The sequence below is a fragment of the Colias eurytheme genome, chromosome 13, assembly GCF_061535395.1.
Source record: "Colias eurytheme isolate Ceu_HAF_F1 chromosome 13, ilColEury1 Martin Lab GWU primary, whole genome shotgun sequence".
NCBI classification, from domain to species: domain Eukaryota; kingdom Metazoa; phylum Arthropoda; class Insecta; order Lepidoptera; family Pieridae; genus Colias; species Colias eurytheme.
This window is the reverse complement of record NC_142992.1, coordinates 11,322,870-11,341,901: the sequence shown is the minus strand read 5'-3', so window position 1 is coordinate 11,341,901 and position 19,032 is coordinate 11,322,870. Positions and strand designations below refer to the sequence as shown.

The 19,032-nt window shown below is 38.0% G+C and overlaps 3 protein-coding genes across 6 annotated transcripts in view; 1 reads left to right on the top strand and 2 right to left on the bottom strand.

The window, feature by feature from the left end:
- Positions 1 to 2,145: 2,145 nt before the first annotated feature.
- eIF6 (eukaryotic translation initiation factor 6) lies at positions 2,146 to 3,096 on the bottom strand. Its single transcript, XM_090109065.1, has one exon. It carries the CDS (start codon positions 2,985 to 2,987, stop codon positions 2,250 to 2,252), a length of 738 nt encoding a protein of 245 aa, XP_089965191.1. The 5' UTR covers positions 2,988 to 3,096; the 3' UTR covers positions 2,146 to 2,249.
- Positions 3,097 to 3,373: 277 nt separating this feature from the next.
- LOC149903699 (uncharacterized) lies at positions 3,374 to 10,176 on the top strand. Of its 2 annotated transcripts, none has more exons than XM_090108350.1 (7): positions 3,374 to 3,562; positions 3,831 to 3,944; positions 4,291 to 4,393; positions 5,662 to 5,813; positions 6,218 to 6,444; positions 9,275 to 9,495; positions 9,929 to 10,176. In XM_090108350.1, the coding sequence occupies exons 1-7, from the start codon at positions 3,374 to 3,376 to the stop codon at positions 10,174 to 10,176; spliced, it is 1,254 nt and encodes a 417-aa protein (XP_089964476.1). The 2 variants fall into 2 exon arrangements, with proteins under 2 accessions (XP_089964476.1, XP_089964475.1); XM_090108349.1 differs by having other exon boundaries at positions 5,656 to 5,813.
- A 403-nt stretch (positions 10,177 to 10,579) lies between these two features.
- LOC149903697 (uncharacterized) overlaps positions 10,580 to 19,032 on the bottom strand; it is a 92,197-nt gene continuing 83,744 nt past the window's right edge. For 2 of the 3 annotated variants that reach the window (XM_090108336.1, XM_090108335.1), the window contains 7 exons: positions 18,796 to 18,871; positions 18,495 to 18,578; positions 15,169 to 15,258; positions 14,798 to 14,891; positions 13,687 to 13,825; positions 12,173 to 12,324; positions 10,580 to 11,564 (listed from right to left, as the gene is read on the bottom strand). In XM_090108336.1, the coding sequence (XP_089964462.1) occupies positions 11,441 to 11,564; positions 12,173 to 12,324; positions 13,687 to 13,825; positions 14,798 to 14,891; positions 15,169 to 15,258; positions 18,495 to 18,578; positions 18,796 to 18,871 (759 nt within the window). In that variant the 3' untranslated portion in view covers positions 10,580 to 11,440. Of the gene's footprint in view, positions 11,565 to 12,172; positions 12,325 to 13,686; positions 13,826 to 14,797; positions 14,892 to 15,168; positions 15,259 to 18,494; positions 18,579 to 18,795; positions 18,872 to 19,032 lie in introns of those variants that run through there. The other variant, XM_090108337.1, reaches the window with a different exon arrangement.

Genomic DNA, 19,032 nt, shown 5'->3' with positions numbered 1-19,032 from the left:
ATCAATAATTTCTTCTGTAAATACGCACATTTCAGCAATTATTAGTCGTGATATAATATTTGCCTTCCCAGGTTGTCTTTACCCTATTTAATATGCCTGCCATTTTGGCGCGAAATGAAGTCCTTTAGCTGTGAAATATGAATTGTACCTAATTGTAAATATTTCTATATGTCAAGATTTTTAATAAAAATAATTCGTGTGAAACTAGCTTATAGAAGAAGCCTTGGGTATGTATTAATTCAATAGTCCTTACGATTGTAACTTTGCATTTCGAATCTGTGCATTTTTAGCACTAAATTTTCTATAAAATTTCACCCTCTATTTTCCTACACTCTTTGATATATTTTATCCATGTTTGATCCAGCTAGAATCGTTAATTTAGATAGGAATTTGTGTGGGAAGATTTATCTTGAATAAATATATGTTATTCTTAACTTTTCTATTTTTTCTTTGGAAAGTGGAACAATTTGCTCAGTTTCGACAAAGTATTGAGTAGCCGTTGGTTTGAAATCCACTTCTGTTACTTAATAATTAATATTTAAATACGACGAGGTTGTAAAGTGCATTTTTTAAATAACATGACTTTGATGTTTGTATTTTTAATTATTTAGCTTCTAGTGCCGCCAAAACTCATAATCATTTTCTTACTTTAAATACGACGATAGGCATTTTTAAATTCGTCGCAAAGATACAATGATTTTGCTCGAACATAGCCGTCCTTGTTTTTGTGTATTTTGTTTAACATTTTAAGCTTTTACAAGAATGTAGACTGAGGCCATTGTTATACTACATAGTTCATTCTTGTAATATTTTATGTATTTAAGTAGGTACGTCACAATTAGAATATCTGATCAATAAAGGATCTTTATCACTTCCATTCGAAAGTCTATGTTTTGGCGGGAAAATATATCTTGCTTATCTGTAGTTTACAGTCATGGCTATGAATTAAAAAAAAAATTATGAATGTTGTACGAGATACTTTGATTGGTGCTGAAATTATTCAAAATTCTCGATCATAATAATTACTGTTATGGATTTTCTATCATAGATGTTAATCTTTCAAATTTCTGCATAAATTAGAATTTTAGAGTACTTGGTATTCAGTTGTATGTAATTATTTAATAGTAGAAGTTTAAGATCATTAGCTTATACAAAAGTAAAGATGTAGCACACATATATTTAATTTTAATGTTCATTCTTATAGAAATTTTGTTGAACAATACTTTTGAAAGATTTTTTAACTGCAACATGTTGTAAGTTTTGAAAGTCGTCTGTAGAAAAATAGTTAAATTTTGTTCCTATTTTGTTGTGTGAATGAACTTCGAGACAAATGTTGTGTGATGTAGATAGAAGAGTTTTAAATGTGAATTGATGAAAGTGATATGAATGTTGGTGACAAGTAGTCAATGTACAAAAATATTTGTCAAAAGTTGAGCTTTGCTTAGCTTGTGATTATTGTAGGACTCGTCTCAATGGATATTATTGTTATATAGTATATCACTTTATAATTCTGTATGTTTATTGATATTCTATCATCCACTTGAAATAATTGATATGTACATGCAAATGTTGGAACATATGTGCTATTTATGCTTATGTTTTTCCTTAAAGATTTGAATTATAAAAGGTTATACTATGTACTATATTATTTTTTTATGTATTTTTATGCTATTTGCATAGCAAGCATTTTGTATGTTTTGTAATCTGTAGATTTTGCTATGTATGTTGACTATGTGTTTAGTTAAATAAAGCATAACTAATATCGTTGGAAATGAACCAAATGACAATGTATCACTTTCATTTATTCAATGTTAATGTTTATAAATAAATTATGTTTAAAATAAATTTTGTTTTATTCTGTACAAGGCATATTATGTGGATAAATATTTTGTTAATTAAAATAGAACAAAATAACAAGACAACTTTATATGGGAGTAACCTGTTACACAATGTTGACCCAAAATATAACTCAATCCAACAATGAATGAAAAATTTAATAACATTTTATTTGCTCATACTAATAAATAATAATTAGATTGTCCTTCAATGTTTATTGTCTTTAATATAATCGAAAAATATCTGGTAAAAAATATTATGAAATACAAAAACAAAAATGGCTTAAAAAATTTATTGATAAGTTCTTGCTTTTTAATATCTGTTCAACAGAAATTTTACATCTGTTCTGTGTCAAACTTATATAAATCACTTGGATTAAATTTTACATAGCCTAAGTACAGTGTTATTTAATGTTATGACATACTGTCGATCAGAGAGGCACGCATGGTAGATGTGATTGCAGTCGGTTTAGCATCGTTCAGCTTGAATACACTCTCAATAACTGATATTTCTGTTGAAGTAGTGTCCATACCACAGAAGGCACTCCAATCGTTGACAACAAGACCTGCGGCAACCACATCACTACCCCTGTTCACCGTGCCCGCAACCAATGGCACTTGCAATAGTGATGAGAGCTCATCTTGATCTTGTATTGTGGTTTTGGGGTGCACTAACCCACCTCGGTTGCTCAATGCTGTGTAAGACCCTACTAAAACGTTCCCAGCTACTGTCTGTCTGAAAACCTCCACATCTAATGTGTCTGCGAGTATTTCTTCTGTGTCTTTGTCGAGATCTGGATGCACCAACGCGACATAGTCGTTGCAAGCGATGACGTTCCCGAGGGCACTTAATCTCTCTTCTACTCGTTGCACTTTAACACTGTCTGGTAAACTGTTGCGGATGTGCTGTAATTCTGTGTCTGTAGTCGACGCTGGTACGAGCAATCCATTTTTATTCGCAACTGTCATTCGCCCAATAATTCGGCAGCCTGCGATACTCACATGCACCACAGGCACTGTGTCTGCTAATTCTGCTTCAAAAACACTGTAAAAATTCTCCGAACCTCCGATTGCAACGAGACAGTACGAATTGGTTAATTTACTAAAAACTCCCACCTCATTATTGTTTTCGAATTGCACACGAACCGCCATGACTGTTTATTTGATTTCTTGTTTACTGTATTGTTTTTAGATATTTCACAAGTTGATTCAATCTTCACGTGGAGAGAAAAAGTAAAACACGATCAATGCGCCGCCAAATGTCATTATATACGTACTTTTGACAAGCTGTCAAATTGTCGCCACATTGCGCAATCGGATGCGTTCTGAAGTTCTGAATAGAATAGAGAAAACAACTCTTAAGAAAATTGTGACGTAATAAAATATATCATGAAATTTTCAAATAGGTATAATATTGGAAACGTCATACATTCAACATTGTCATAAAACAATGATCTATGATCATGAATAAATATTAAAATTTCAAGTAAAATTTTTAAATCCTCAATCCAATACAATGTCTCCAAAGCGAGAGAAAAATGCGTAGATTCGTTAATTTGAATTGCCTAATAGAGTCCAATGACGCACCAATTTTCCCTATTGATACTATACAAAACCTAAGGCAAGCAGTTCTGGCACCAATAAAATACAAACCGAATATTGAACAAACGCTACAAAGAGCAAATTTCAAATTCCACAGAACTTGTAGCTATTCCAGTCTAATCAGGGTAAGTAGACCGTATAAGATAGGAACCCAATAAAAATTCAATCTATACTAATATTATAAAGAGGAAAGGTTTGTATGTATGTATGTATGTATGGTTTTCACGCAAAAACTACTGGACCGATTTTGATGAAATTTGGCACAGACAATCTTTAGGCCCTGAGAAAGAACATAGGCTACCTTTTATTGCGAAATATGCACCACGGGCGAAGCCGGGGCGCACCGCTAGTATAAAATAAAATGCTTTAAAAATGATAAATTGTTTTATTCAGGAATGTAACGTAACCGAAGGTCAAACATTGCTAATATTTTGGGGAAGCAGGAGTTCCGATAGCAGAGTCACCATAAGTATGTCTGCATCCAGCTGTTCGTCAGTGCAAATTCCTGTTAGTACCTACCTACATAATAAATGTATTTGTAATATTAAATATTCAAAATTGGTAGAGTCAATTAAAAACTCTATCGTCTGGTCAACTGGAACCCCAGGTCGCATCTGTGCCTACTTCTTAATAAAATCAGTTTAAAATCGTAAATATTTTTATTAGTATTACCTATTATGAGAACCTAATCTACGTAATTAGTGAGTCATTTTAAATTACGGTGTGTATAATACCTATTATGCTCTACGTGCTCTACCCTAGAGCCATGCCATGCCTGATTCTAATTTTAATTATTGACTATTTGAGTGAATGTACGGTTGAACTTCCGTTTCCTAATAAAATTGTTAAATAGTCAAGCGCACACAATCATGGCACCCAGCGTGACAGAGACCTGCGGTCTACGGCGCAGCAGACTGACATTAGCTGCAGATATTCGCCAGGTGTTTCCTCCCCAGGTGATTGTAATTTTTATCCATCGGGCTTCATTGCTGTTGTTTCTAGAAATGCAATCTATGTAGAGCAATTACCTACACCATATTCTTGGCTATATACATATATTTGTAAATTATTTTTAAAGTTATTATTTTAGACTTAGTGCTGAATAGGCTGCTCCAACAATATGAGAAATCAGTCAGTGCTAGGAGTTGATACAATTGAGTAATCGAATTAATAACACATTACACAATTAGGTTTTATCTCTGGAGTTGTAAAACAATGTTCTGTATAAATAAATTATGCGTCATCCTGCCGATATCATAATGTTTACAAATACATATCAATACCCTTCTCCCTTCCTAAAACGAGCTTATTTTGCCCAAATATGCGCTAACCTGGATACACAGGACAATATTATGAAAATGTTATTGACACAGAAGGCTTTAAAACGCATCTCCTCAAAGTAATGGGACGGATTTTCCATTTAGTGGGTTGTGATTTCACAATATTATTTTTTAATAATTACTGTTAATAATAATTAGGTAATTGAAATGCGTGCTAAAAGCAACTTATGCCTCAGTACTATGGTGATCGAACTATGTACTAATATTTAATTTATCGTTACACTAATGGTTTACCAATGGTTATTTTGCATTAAAAAGCGTCAAAATAAAATAAACAAATATATTATCTGCAAAAATAAGTAGTTACTCAAATACAAATTCATATAAAAGTTTACTGTAATAAGATTACGTAATGGTATTTCATAATATAATTAATAATTATCTTGCATCTGATGAGTCATGACAACAAATTCCTTCAAAACTGTATGAACACACACGAAGATATAATAATGTTTTACAATTGAATTTTTTATTTAGGTATCCTCTATTATCAAAAATTAATAGGTATCGTAGATTATAAACATTGCTAAGAACTACCGCAAGGACTGGTTTTCAAATGAAAAAAAAGGCATCGAAATCGGTCCATCCGTTTGAGAGCTAACTACGACGTCAAAGTCATAACAACTCTATTAATTATTGTAAAATAAAAAGGGTATAGGTACCTATTTTATATTCCATACGCTTTAATATATATTTTATAATAAAACACACTATACAGATATATGATAATCAACTTTATTAATATTCAATACATTATCCAAAAAGATAACGATTTTTTAAGCTTTTTTCTATAAATTATTGCATACTCGATACTTATTATTAGCAAAACAAGGTGGACCTAATTTTGTACAGAACTAAGTACAGTATTACAATAACAGTGTTAGCGAATCTGTCGGACATCCAAGACTCGCAAGTGCTGCGCGAGCGCATCGCCGACTCGCTGACGTTCTCGTCGCCCGCGTCGTCCATCCTGCAGCCCACGGCGCGCTCCATGTCCATACTCGGCTCCGTCTGCGCTTTGTTGCTGAAGAAACAGGTATCTTATGAATGATAGATAGAGTGTTATTACTCATTGATTGGTATTTGTATTCTTTGATATAGCAGTTAAGTGTAAATTGAAGATTGTGTGATTGCGTAATAATTGTTAAGGAGATATTTTCTTTTATTAATTATGTTTGCCTTAGTTTTTGTAAAAACAGCTCAACCGATTTAGATAAAGATTTTTTTAACAAAATACATTACGATTACCTACGACTGTCTCTATGATCAAGTGTAAGGATTTCAAGATACATATATATAAAAAAAAGATGACACCTGAATTATCGCTTAACAACGTTTTTATTCATATTAAAATAACATGACAATGTACAAGAATCTGTTTTTATTATTCCTCATTTTCACTTTATGACCTATTATTATTATCTATGACTATCACAAAAGGGTTCAGACGCGAAAGAGGTATCAAGCGTCACCGCCAGCATCCGTTCCGACAACATCTGCCGCATCTGCTTCGGCGGCAGCTCAGCGGAGCGGCTGGTGCGGCCGTGCTCGTGCCGCGGCACCATCGCCGCCGTGCACCGCTCCTGCCTCGAGCGGTGGCTGCTGCAAGCGGCCACGTCGCACTGCGAGCTGTGCAGGCATCATTATGTCGTGACTAGGAGTCATAAGTTAGTTTTAGTCGTGTGTTTATAGGTTTTTAGAAATAGCTGTGCCGGTGTCGTAAGTTAGTTTGGTTCTAAAGATTTTATAGTTGTTTTAGCATCACTATGTGGTGATTAGGAGTCATAAGTTAGTTTAGGTCGTGCCGGTGCCGTAAGTTAGTTTCGTTCTAAGTTCTTTAGTTGTTTTAGCATCACTATGTGGTGACTAGGAGTCATAAGTTAGTTTGGTTTGTGTGTCAGTAAGGTAAATAATTAGTTTTGATGTTGGTGCGGGAGTTGTAAGTTAGTTTGATAGGTTGTGTGATAATAAGATAGCTTAGTTTTTAGAAATAGTTATCATTGGTGTGGGAGTCGTAAGTTAGTTGGTTTGATTTGTGTATAAATGGGATAAATTATAGTTTTTAGAAAAAGTTGTGCAGCAATATTTATTTCCTTTATGATATGGATTAATGAAATTATAAAAATGTGTGCGTGTACTAGAGTACACACGTAAGAAGTTAAACTTCTTTATGTCCTTATTTTTCAAAAAATAATTTACTATATACAATATTAAAGAAATACGTTAGTCACACGCTCGTCGCTACCTACTTAAATATTTACACCGGCCGCTGCTGCAACTCGCTCGCTTCGCTCGCTCGGCTCGTGCGGTAGTTCAAAAGTTAACCTAAGATGCTCGTCGCTCCTCGCTACCTATTTACATATTTACACCGGCCGCTGCTGCAACTCGCTCGCTTCGCTCGCTCGGCTCGTGCGGTAGTTCAAAAGTTAACCTAAGATGCTCGTCGCTTCGCTCCTCGCTACCTATTTACATATTTACACCGGCTGCTGCTGCAACTCGCTCGCTTCGCTCACTCGGCTCGTGCGGTAGTTCAAAAGTTAACTTAAGATACTCGTCGCTTCGCTCCTCGCTACCTATTTGAATATTTACGCTGGCCACTGCCGCGACTCGCTCGCTTCGCTCGCTTGGCTCGTGCGGTAGTTCAAAAGTTAACCTAAGATGCTCGTCGCTTCGCTCCTCGCTACCTATTTAAATATTTACACCGGCCGCTGCTGCAACTCGCTCGCTTCGCTCGCTCGGCTCGTGCGGTAGTTCAAAAGTTAACCTAAGATGCTCGTCGCTTCGCTCCTCGCTACCTATTTGAATATTTACGCCGGCCACTGAAGTTTTCAGCTTATAAAGGATTTCGACTTAGGCGGATTTTGATTGGACAGAGAGTTTGAGGTTTATTCTTATAAATTTTGAATTCATAAAATTATAATTGAACACCTGACACCAATCAAGCAAACACGTGTTTACGTGAGTCATAGTTTTATTATCGTATACTCCTAAAATGTTTTCTAAGAAACAATTGTGTACTTACATTGTCGGCACGTTCTTAAAGTCGGTAACTTATTTTTGTTCGAACAATAGAGGTAATAAATTCCTAATGATCAAGTTGTAAAGGTTGTAAAATAAAAAATATTCTATATTAAAACGTATATAATATAATATGTGCGTCATTAATTTCTGACTGTTTCGAAATTTGGTGCAAAATAAAATAGTGTGTAAATAAAATTTGTAAAAAATCAATAAAATAAAACAATTGAGTAAAGATCTATAGGCATATTATGTATGTATTTATACAAGATATGTATATATATATTTATACAGGGAACTTCTCAACGTGTTATCTATGAAATTATACTTTTACTCAATTGTTTAATTTTATTTACACACTGTTTTATTTTGCACCAAATCTCGAAACAGTCAGAAATTAATGACGCACATAGTACATAATATATACATATTAAGACAGAGGTTAAGCTTAAATAACTTGAAAAATAAATAACATGATCACGCCCACGTGTTGGTGTTTTAAAAAATTCAATCATAAACTGAGAATAACTGTAAATATTTTAGAATTAGAAAAATAAATAATATGTACCACAATAACATTCAAGTATTAGAAAAAATTTATACATAATTCCACCCACGTGCTAGTGTATCTATACATATTATCTATACATATTATAATAAAATTGAAAAAATTGAAAAATACAATCAAAAAGTGAGGTTAATTTTAAATAACTTAGAAAAATAAATACCATAATTACACCTAAGTATTAGAAAAAGATATGTAATTACTTACTTTTTTTTTTAAATTCACTGGAATTAGAATAATTAAAATAAACACTTTGATTGTGCTGATCACTTTAATATAATATTATCACGTCACCATAGAGCGTTGGAAATAAATACGAGTGCAATAGAAAAACGGTCAAGTAAAGTGGTAGGACGTACGTTAAAACGATACGATATCCCTACTCCGCTGGAGAAAGTATACGTCGAATCACGCGTGGTAGGGATAAGAAAAAAAATGTCACGAGTACGGCGTAACGCAAAAATGTAACGCGCGCGGCGTAACGCAAAAAATGTAACGCGCGCGGCGTAACGCAAAAAATGTCTCACAAAATTTTTGTCCACCCCCGATAAAGAAGTTTCACTTCAATAATATTGTCTTTGTCAATGTAGTTAGGCACCTAATGTGTTATATCTATCCTACTTAGCTCTAATGTAGGTAATAGGTATCATACGATCCAACTAAGAATAAGCTTGATTCTACGTCAATAGGTATGTGAAATTGTGTCTTTATATCTGAGTTAAGGAATAAAGGAGGAAAAATAAAACAAACCGTTATATTTATTCAAAATATTTATTGTTTGTCTCATTACAATATTACATAATGTATACGTTTTTAAATGTATATAATGCGATTGTTATTAAGAGCTCGCGATGTGTACTATCTGATGGTCCGTGGTCGTGGGTACGTTTATTACTACAACAGCTTATTATCAGATGGTCGTGGGCGCGGTCGGTAGTGGAGTGGGCGCGGTCCGGTCGTGGTCGTGCTCTCGCAGCTGACGCGTGGCGCGGGGCAGCTCTGGGAGCGGCGTCGGTGCTGGGCACAGCACGAGCGCTGCACGCGTGTGACGCGGCGCTGCAAGCGGGCGCGAGACGCGGTGGCGGTGCCGCGCTAGCTGCGAATTTGTTCTCGTCGCTGCTTATTGGGGTTATAGGTTGGTTTTGTTACATCTTTTAACGTGTTTGTGTTGTATGTCTCTGTTATGTATGATATGAGATATGTATTTTATAAGGGTTTGTTTTTAGACAGTATTTTAATAAAATAAGTATTTCTCTATACCAGTGTATTTTAAACCCCGTAATTATTCAGTGAATCATCGTTATAATAGTATTTAAAAAAACCCTGGAACTTTACTGTAAAAAATCCTATAGATACCTTTTATAACAGTTGTAGGTTGTATATTAATTAATTTCAGTTTTAGTGAAGTAAATGGAAACTTAACTATAAGTATTTTTATGTATTTTACGTTAGGAGAAAAAATATCAAATTAACTGTGCTTGCTCATAAAAATACTCGTTGGTTTATATCTCATAATATTTAGGTAACATAGCATTATAATAGTATCCAAAGATTGTCATCTCCCGTAGGCGCGCTGAATGGACTGCTAACCACGTGGATGCTGCTCAAGATCCAAGAGCACCAGATGTCGTGGCGCACGTGGCGCGACAGCACACTCCACGTGCACGTGTCACTCGCCGAGCCCACGCCCACGCCCACGCCCAGCGCGAGCTCGCTGGCCACGGTCGTGGGCGCGACGGACGTGACCACGGAGCGCGCGACCAACGTGGCGGACCCGTTTATGGTCGCACTACCGTTTGGATTCGCGGACCCTTGATTGTTCAGCTTTTATACAGTGATTTTATATGCAAATATTTTTATAGAGATTTTTTTGTATTTCTAGAAATGAACTTGGACTTTATTGAGTATTTTCTTACTATTATTTCAGTGCCTTATTTGGAATTATAAATTAATTTAACTTTCAAATAGGATAAAAGTATGGCAGTTTCCAAAATGTATCATTAAAATAACTAGTAACAAATACCCGGTCCCAGTCAACTTTTTGATTGTATTTTATTCTTTATAATTCATAGCGAAAAGTTTGAAAATAAGTTCTAAAAGTACAAGTGGAGACAAAAATGTCACAGGCGTTCATAATTTTCATAATATCAACATGTACATGTATTTTTCTACTAAAAACTGTATTGATCAGGAGACAATGTTAAAAAAAACGCATTAAAAAATTGTTAATCTTTTATTTCTATCATAATATTATAAATTAATAACAATGGTCAATTAAATAAAGGCGATTACATCAAGCGTCTAATAATTATGTCAGATAAATAGTTAATGTTAATAAAATATAATAAATCGTAGAAAAAATGGCGGATGCGACTATCTTATGTGTCGTAATAAGTTATGAAGATCCAGCCACAGTTCGCGCACAACTATGACCTAAATAATTGAACGTTAGTCTTAAAGGCTAATATAAAAAAAATCACATACATCTTGAGATTTATTACAATAAATAGGAGGACTATCGATGCTAAGAATCGAAAATGCTACTTCGGAAAGTAGATGCAGCATTTTCGTTTTGTAACATAGAAATAAACGAGACAGCGCGTGGAGAAACGGCGTTCTGGGCGGACGCTGACGGATAAACAGTTAACAAACAAACGACAAACAATCTGACAAACAAAAACAATCAACAACAATCGCTCTTTGGACTCTGCTTACCGATAACAAATTTTGTGACATTCGACTAACCACGCTTGAGCGTGTGGACGGAACCAGCTATTTTATAAACCAACTAAGTATCAAGATCATTCAGTATATCGAAGTATATAACAGTAACATAAATATATGAAACGCAATTCATTTTAAACTTAGTTCTAAACATTAATCGAATAGCAATAATCTGCTGAACAGTCTTGATACTTTTACAAAGTGGTGGACACACGACACCACGTGGCTTATTTTAAATAGCGAGTTCGTCCAATACTAGTTTTACCACTATCCTTGCAACTCTGCTATTGGTCAATTTATGAATAATATCCACCAATAGCAAGGCTGATAAACGTTAGCACAGGTGAGTGGTAGAACTAGGGCTCGTCCTTAAAGCGGCGGTAGATGGACTGCACGTAGGTGAAGACGCACTTCCAGTCGGGTTTGCGCATCGCCACCATGTCGTCCACGTCCAGGAGGGGGTAGATGCCCGCCTTCTCACTGTTGGGAATAGAAATTAAACAATTATTCGTTTGAATTGATTGTGATGAGAACAAAAACATCATTGGAAACTGTGGACTGTATTATTGTTACTGGAAAATACATTTTAAATAGGAAGATAAAAAATAGGATAGGCCAAAGACGCCAGTTCCTATGCTTATAAACTCAATCTTAAACATTTATTTATTCATAGCTCAACACTAAATTGCAATAAAGAATGCAATATGCTCGAAATTATAAACATGTTTAAAAACAATTGAATTTCCACAATATCCAGTGGAAATCATAAAATATAAACTACTAAATACGAAAACTGATCGATCTCCTTATTGTACGATTAAGTACCTAATCGTACAGACAATACAAGTTCCCGGAATACAATGCGTCGATGTTGCACCTTTTATTATAATGTATTAATTATTATTTTAACACAAAATAAGTCAGTTCGCAGTCGGATTCCGCACCGGGCGGAGCTCCATCCTAGATCATCTCATCCCATCAGTGAATTAATAAATATCTTAATCGTAATCTCGTATCTTATAATATTTTACCCCAACCCTACACTTATGAACTACTGAAAACTTGTGAGTTAAACAAATGGAACTCACTCAGCAATTTTGAAGGCGAGCGTGAAGTTGTGGCGCCGCTTGTCGGGCGACAGCGCGGAGTAGTCGAAGGCGTCGGGCAGGAAGTGGTGCAGCAGCGCGCAGAACGCCAGCCCGTCCGACCAGCTCGTCGAGAAGTTCTCCAGCTTCACATTCTGTGGTTACGCGTGGAGTTAGCGGGGGTTTGGGGGGTGGTTGGGGGATAAACGGAAAATCGTACTTGGAGCTAACGTATAATAAATAACGTATTAATGGAATATTTTATTCTCCAAAAATTTTTGAGCCATGTAATGTAAAATTTGCAGCAACGGTGGATGGGTAAGTTTGTGTCTCAAATATTATATTTACATAGGTATATCTGAGACTTTTGGTTTTCAACAATTAATTATGTTGGTTGTTCTTTTGTCAATGGCAATTTATATGTTTTCAACTTTTAGTGTATATTAGGAACAGTGGAATTCTAAATTTCGTGAACTTTTTAGGTACAGGACAACATTTTTAAATCCAAGCCGATTTTCCGTTTACCAAAAAAAGAAAATTGTAAGTTTGCAAGTGACCGTATCCATTTGAAATTGTAAGAACATTGAATAGTTTGATTTGAAGTATTGACAAATATAATACTGTGCGTAAATGCACCAAGTCACCGATTTTGCAAAATTAAATGAAGATCCAAGATTGTTATAGACATTCTTAGTGCAATTTACACGTGGAATTTAAACACACATTGAAATAAATATTAAAGAAATAGAAATATTAATCAATTGTACAAAGATCTGAATCTCGACGAACACATGCCATCAGCCTTTTAATGTTTATCTCCCTCTTTCATGATTTATCGAATTGAACAGGTAAAACGGTTAAGCATAATAGCATGTGGTCGATACTCATTTGAGAAAATTTTACTAATCAATAATTTATAATTTTACATTTTATTTCACTTCTTTAAAAAAACACACAGTCATGCAAAACACGATCCGTCTCATACCTACCTAGGTATTTTCAGGGTCATTAAAACCATGCGGTCAGTTAGTTATTTTCATTTTAAAACTGTCACACTAACCGCGTTTAATATGGGTTCTGTTTATGTGCGTTTTAATGAGTGTTTAAGTTAACCAAAGTGATACAATTTGGTAATAGATGATGATACATTTATAATATACATATATACAGAGGTAGGAAGCGAACGTATAAGCGTGTATGATCGGCTGTGAGCTCCGTGTTACTTGCGAGTGTCCGCATGCGTCGCGCGTCGACCGGTCACTCCCCCCCCACTCCCCCCCCCCGCCCCGCCCGAGCCATGTCCACGAGCGACAGAGTTGCGTGTCGAATCATTAAACCAGGGATTAAAACAACACCAATCACGTCAATATGTACATTTGAATTAGTCATCCTTTATTCGCTCATAATTTAGACTGCCCCGTCTCAAGCAACAACACAAGTACTACTGGTCACTGTGAAGCCCAGCGAGCCCTGCTGGACATGCCGTTCCCGTTAACAAGCGACAGTTGCGTGAGTACCTCGTAGTCCCGGGTCTTGTCGCGACACCACTGCAGCAAGCGCTCTTTTATAGTGACGGCGCTGAGCTGCAGCGCCGGGTCCGTGAACTTGAAGTAGGGCTGCGACGGAGAGCCCGGGCTCTGCGGCGTCTTGGGCGAGCTACAACCGGCCAAGGCAGTCGCGATTAGTCGCGAGTCGCGGGGCACAACTAGGTGTGTGTGTGCTTTGATGCAAGCTCATGGTTATGTCGGTCAAAAGAAGTCTATTGCAATGAAAGTGGAAAATGCTCTTAATGGATGTAATGCTTACAGCCTGATTCACAAATGTAGATGTCAGCATAAAATAACAGTTGTAGCAATGATGAATATGTTTGCAGTTCCTTATTGTATCGAATGACAGTTGTGATTTTGTAATGGTTCCTAGTTCCACCCAAAATTGTGCAAGAATGGGCAGCGAACGATAACATGTTATTTACAATCATGATGTGCTGTTTGTCTCATGATGCGAACTTCAATTGTATTCTAATGCCAATGAAAATGTGAACACCTACGGAGCGAATATGATTCATTAAAAGTCGGAAAAAACACCAGTCGATTTACATTTTCGTGGAGGAATAACATGTATAGATACTTTTATATTTTTTGGTTTCACTTCGTCTTTAGGCAAAAGATATTAAATATATTATGTACTTCTTGGTATTACTAGTCATAAATTTAAAATAATATATGGTATGAATAATACTGCCCTACGCATCACTCCGTAAGCTCTTGAGAAAGCTCTAAAAGCCACTACTATTTTGTTATTAAATAAAATAGATAGTATATATATAATATAATTACTTGTATTCCTTTATCCGTATCCACAGATATAGCTGCTAAAATAAATAAATATACCGCATTATATAATGAAGGAAAAATATAGATGTGTGTGTGGACGAGTGATATGATTTTGTATGTTTTATTCAGATAAACGTTTTTGAATACATTGACATCATTTCTTGATAATTCTGCTGTTATGGAAATTTCTTCCGAAGATTGTAATGTCATCTTGTTCGTCAAAGTCTTCGAACCCTGCTCAAGGTTCAAATTAGATATCTTAAATTCTACGGTTAACTATAGGTATAATACTTACTTGGGACTGTTAGTAGAATTTTGTTTTTCAAGCTGGCGGAACTTAGCAAAAGGAGAGACGGGTTTCGGCGCCGGCCTGCTCATGCTCTCTACAACTGTACATTTGTTTCTATTTTAGTAATCACTCGAAAACTTTTAGTTACATTATGATAAAACTGTGGGAACACAAATTGGCTATTTACATGTTCACTTTTATGACAAATGTAGTTATTAACAAATCGTAAGTATTCTATAATAGTTATTATTTTATTCAACGAGATGAACTCAAGTTTGCATATTTTTAATCACTACATTGTTACTTTATTTTGCTATTCTATTCATATTTATAACAAGTAATTTTGTTAAATAAAATTAGTGTATTATATGAGGTACCTTTAGTATTTTTGATAGTGGTGCTGCTAACAGTCTTCTCAGACGAGTTCCTCCTAACGCTCGATGTCACAGTGGTTATTTCTTCTTCCTCTGTAAACGATATAACGATTTGAAATATTTTTCATAAAATAGAGTCAAATCAAACCAAATAGAACACTAAACGGAACACGGAAAACAGCAGCAAGACATTACAATGATTCTTAAAGCTATTAGTGAAAACACTGTTACGGGCGCGGTGAAAATGAAAACGTTACAATGTTTATGTACAACGGGTATGCCAGAGGTGGGGTCGGGCGGACGGCATGCGGACACACAACACGGCCCACACACACACGACTCACGCGCTCGCCTCCGCCAGTGGAATGTCTACGCCAGCGCCGACACGAGGTCTTCGAACGCGTCGTCGGCGTTGCTCTCGTCCAGGAACTGCAGCTCGGACACCGTCGGCATCGTCCTGCTGCGGCCCAGCGCGAACTGCACCTGCGGGCGCGCGGGCTTGCCGCGGCTCTGCTGCAGGCGGCTCGGCGACGTCTGCCCCGAAAAGTACGCCTCCACCGTCTTTTTCTTCTCCTGCACCTCTTCCTGCGCTATTCCGCCCTCGAACAGTTTCGGCACGGCCAGCAGGTGCATCGATTTCGTTCGAGCGACCACTTTTCGCGGTGACGCGGCTTTGGGCGCTTCTATTCTGTGCCAGGAGCCGGAGCGGGCGAGGGCCGAACCGGGGCTGGAGCCTCTACTGGCGGGCGATTCGCTGGAGAATACGGATTCCCGGGATGCGGCGAGGGCGGGGCTGCGCGATCCGCTCAAAGCGTTCAAACGGTGCCCGTCCTCATACGTGTGCGCGCGGGTCGGGGAGATAGCGTGCGAGGGGGACAGCCCGGGGCCGGGGGGCGGGGCGAGCCGTACCTGATTGCGGGCGTTTTCCCGTTTCTTCTTTTCTATCTGCGAAATGACATCGTGTTTCGGCGACGATATTTTGTCGAGCACGCCGCGCAGGCTGTCGGCCGCGCCGCGCGTCCGCACGCCCGCGGTGATGGTGGCCGCACCCCGCACGGGCCCGCGCATCACCTTAGTCACCACGCTGTCGTGTTCCGTGGCCGCCCCGTCGTCCCCGTTGAGCCTTGCGTCGCCGTTCTGGTACACGGGGTTGGATTTTGTTTTTACGGGGCTGACGGGCGTTATACGGGTCGTCGGGGATGTTAAATAATTAGGAGGGTTGTTTTCGTTGATCACTACGTCTGGCAAATAGTCTACTTTGTGCGCTTTAGCTTTTTCGATGTCCGGAGTTTGCTGTAAAGGTATAAACGTGGAGGCCGAATGGGGAGGGGTGTAGTCTACTATCGTGTAGGGAGCCTGCGCGGGCGGCGCCGGAGGCTTGTGCGCGGGTATTTCGCACCTTTCACTCGATGTATCTCGACGGTTTTTCTCCCGGATCTGTTTTTCATAAAACTCAATTTGTAATTGTTGAGCGTCAATTTTCGGGGGATAGACTTCTGAATTGCGATAGCAATTTGTGGTATCGATATTTTTCACTAATTGCGGTGCAGCGAGATTATTCTGGCTAGGGATGGTCTGTATCGGATAATTGTGCGAATTTGGCGCGTGAGTCGGAGGCGTGGGTGCGCGATACTCGTATGATTTCGGTGCCGTCAAGTGGTTAAGCTTATTTTCATATTTAGGTATAACTGCAGGTATTTGCTTTTGCTTTTCATTATCTACCCGTTTAGAATTATCAGGATAAGTAGGAACATATGGCACGGATTGGTACACAGGTGGGGTGTCGACTGACGGAGAGACAGGCAGAGCAGAAGACGGAGGACTCCAAATATTCGCGGGTGCACTGGTGGGGGAAAGTATTTTCTGCGGCGGTTTAAATGCGGACATTGGGGCATGAGAAAATTGATTTACCGGTATAGGTCTCGCGACAAATGGTTTAACGATGACAGGTTTTGTTGGCGATAATGGCACCGGAGGCTGAATTGTTTGTTGTTGTATTTGCTTCGTGGTTGGTAATATTGAAGATTTTAATGATTCTCTACGCTGCGATACCCATGGCGGTTTAATAATTTCAGGAGTCGATTCATTAAGAAATTTGCGCGGTCGTGACATAGATGTCTGTGATGAATCGGCAGCCTGCCAGAATCGTTTAGCAGATGATGCACTAGCACTAGACGACCTAGTGTTTTCTTCACGTTCACGATTTTCAAAAGTATTCTTAATGTTTCCAAAGCGACTGCTCCAATTAGCTGGACCTACACCAGGATGACGACCATTTTCCTCATTTTTCTGCATGAAAGCTAAAAATTTCTTGTCGTTTTCAGTTTGCGGTTTAAACTCTGGTACTAATGGTGCTTTGTTATTTGCTTCATCGTCCTCATCATTATCGTACCGGTAACCGCCCAAAGGACGACCAATATCAATGGTATTTGCACGCTTCATACGTAAACGTTTGCTGTTACTATTAGATCGGTGCAAAGGTTTAGTATCATCAATAGGAGGGGCTGCAAAGTTGTAAGTCGGTGGCGGAGGACGGTATACAGAACGCCTAGGCTCTTCAACTGGCTTTTGTTGTATATTAAACTGTGGCCGGTGAATAGGTGCTCTTTTTATTGGAGGCGGCGCCTCCTTTTCAATTTTTGCATCAAATTTATTTGCTATAGCAGCTATACCACCCTTAGATTCTGTCTTCCAACGCTCTGTAGCAATTTTGGGCGGTTCCGACGCTGCACTATCCGCGATTGAATGCCTGAAGAAATCAGGTCTTCGTTGCGTGGGAGCGCGCCTTTCCACCACTTGTGCATCTCTGTTCACTTTTGGGGTAGGCTCATAACTTACACTGTGAGCAATCGGCTGTGGTTTTTGTCTGGATTCAATAGCATCGTGGTAACTGACCTGGTCGTCGACGCTCTGTTTTCGCTCTGGGGTAGTCGATTCAATACTTGGCGCGCTGGAAGGTGCTGAAGACGTCGGAGTCTTTACAGGTTCAGGGAGTAACGTATCTCTATCGACCATGCGTCTAGCTTCTTCGAGTTCCTCTCTGGTGACGCCTACAGTATGTCGCGCTGTACGGCTCCTGCGCCGGGTTTTGCGTTTACAACCATCAAGTCGATCTGCTGCATCTAGTGCATCTTCTAGTCTATCAGCAAGTGCGAGCAACGCACGAGCTTGAGGGTGGTCTGCTGGTGGAGCAAGAGCAAGTCGTAAACGTTGTAGAGAACGTCGTACATCGGCCACAACATCATGAGACGCTGTTCCGAGTCCCGCAAGCAGTCTCTCCCCTCCGCCTTGCAGTAAGCCCTGTAGGAGTGGCAGAAGTAGAGACTCACCGCGTTCTCCAGCTTGTTGCTGTTCTTCTGTCTCGACTGTTTCTCCGGCGGCAGCCAGTGCTTCTGTTACCGCGCTCGCACATGCTGTAATGGGAAATATCAATATTGCATTATAATACAATTATTGATCTCGTAAATAAATAATAAAAATGCAAGTTATTTAATACCCTCATTAGTATTTATTGTCATGGCAGTTTAAATATTATTTTTAAATTATAATTATAGTGACAATACAACAAAATATAGATGATGTTTTTTTATATTCTGTCCTGGTTTAAAGCATTTAGAAGTTAGAACATACCTTCTTGTTCCGCCATGAGTGCACGGATGCGCGCGCGCAAGCGACGCCGTACCTCGTAGTCAGTGCACTCGTCTAACTGTAAATCAAAATTTTAAGTGTTATACTGTAGTTTCCAAAAAGCAACGACTTAAAGGTATTCTCATTGTATGTAATTTATAATGAGCCGCACATTATTTAATTAGTTTACATATTAATTGTACGTGTAAGTCATAATAATAAAAATAAGTATTATTTTCT

Excerpts from the sequence above, each read along its gene's own strand:
- eIF6 (XM_090109065.1), bottom strand. The coding sequence starts at position 2,987 with ATGGCGGTTCGTGTGCAATTCGAAAACAATAATGAGGTGGGAGTTTTT.
- LOC149903699 (XM_090108349.1), top strand. The coding sequence starts at position 3,374 with ATGCGTAGATTCGTTAATTTGAATTGCCTAATAGAGTCCAATGACGCA. Across the intron at positions 3,945-4,290 it reads GTTCGTCAGTGCAAATTCCT|TCAAGCGCACACAATCATGG; the intron begins GTTAGTACCTAC and ends ATTGTTAAATAG. Across the intron at positions 4,394-5,655 it reads GCCAGGTGTTTCCTCCCCAG|TGTTAGCGAATCTGTCGGAC; the intron begins GTGATTGTAATT and ends TTACAATAACAG.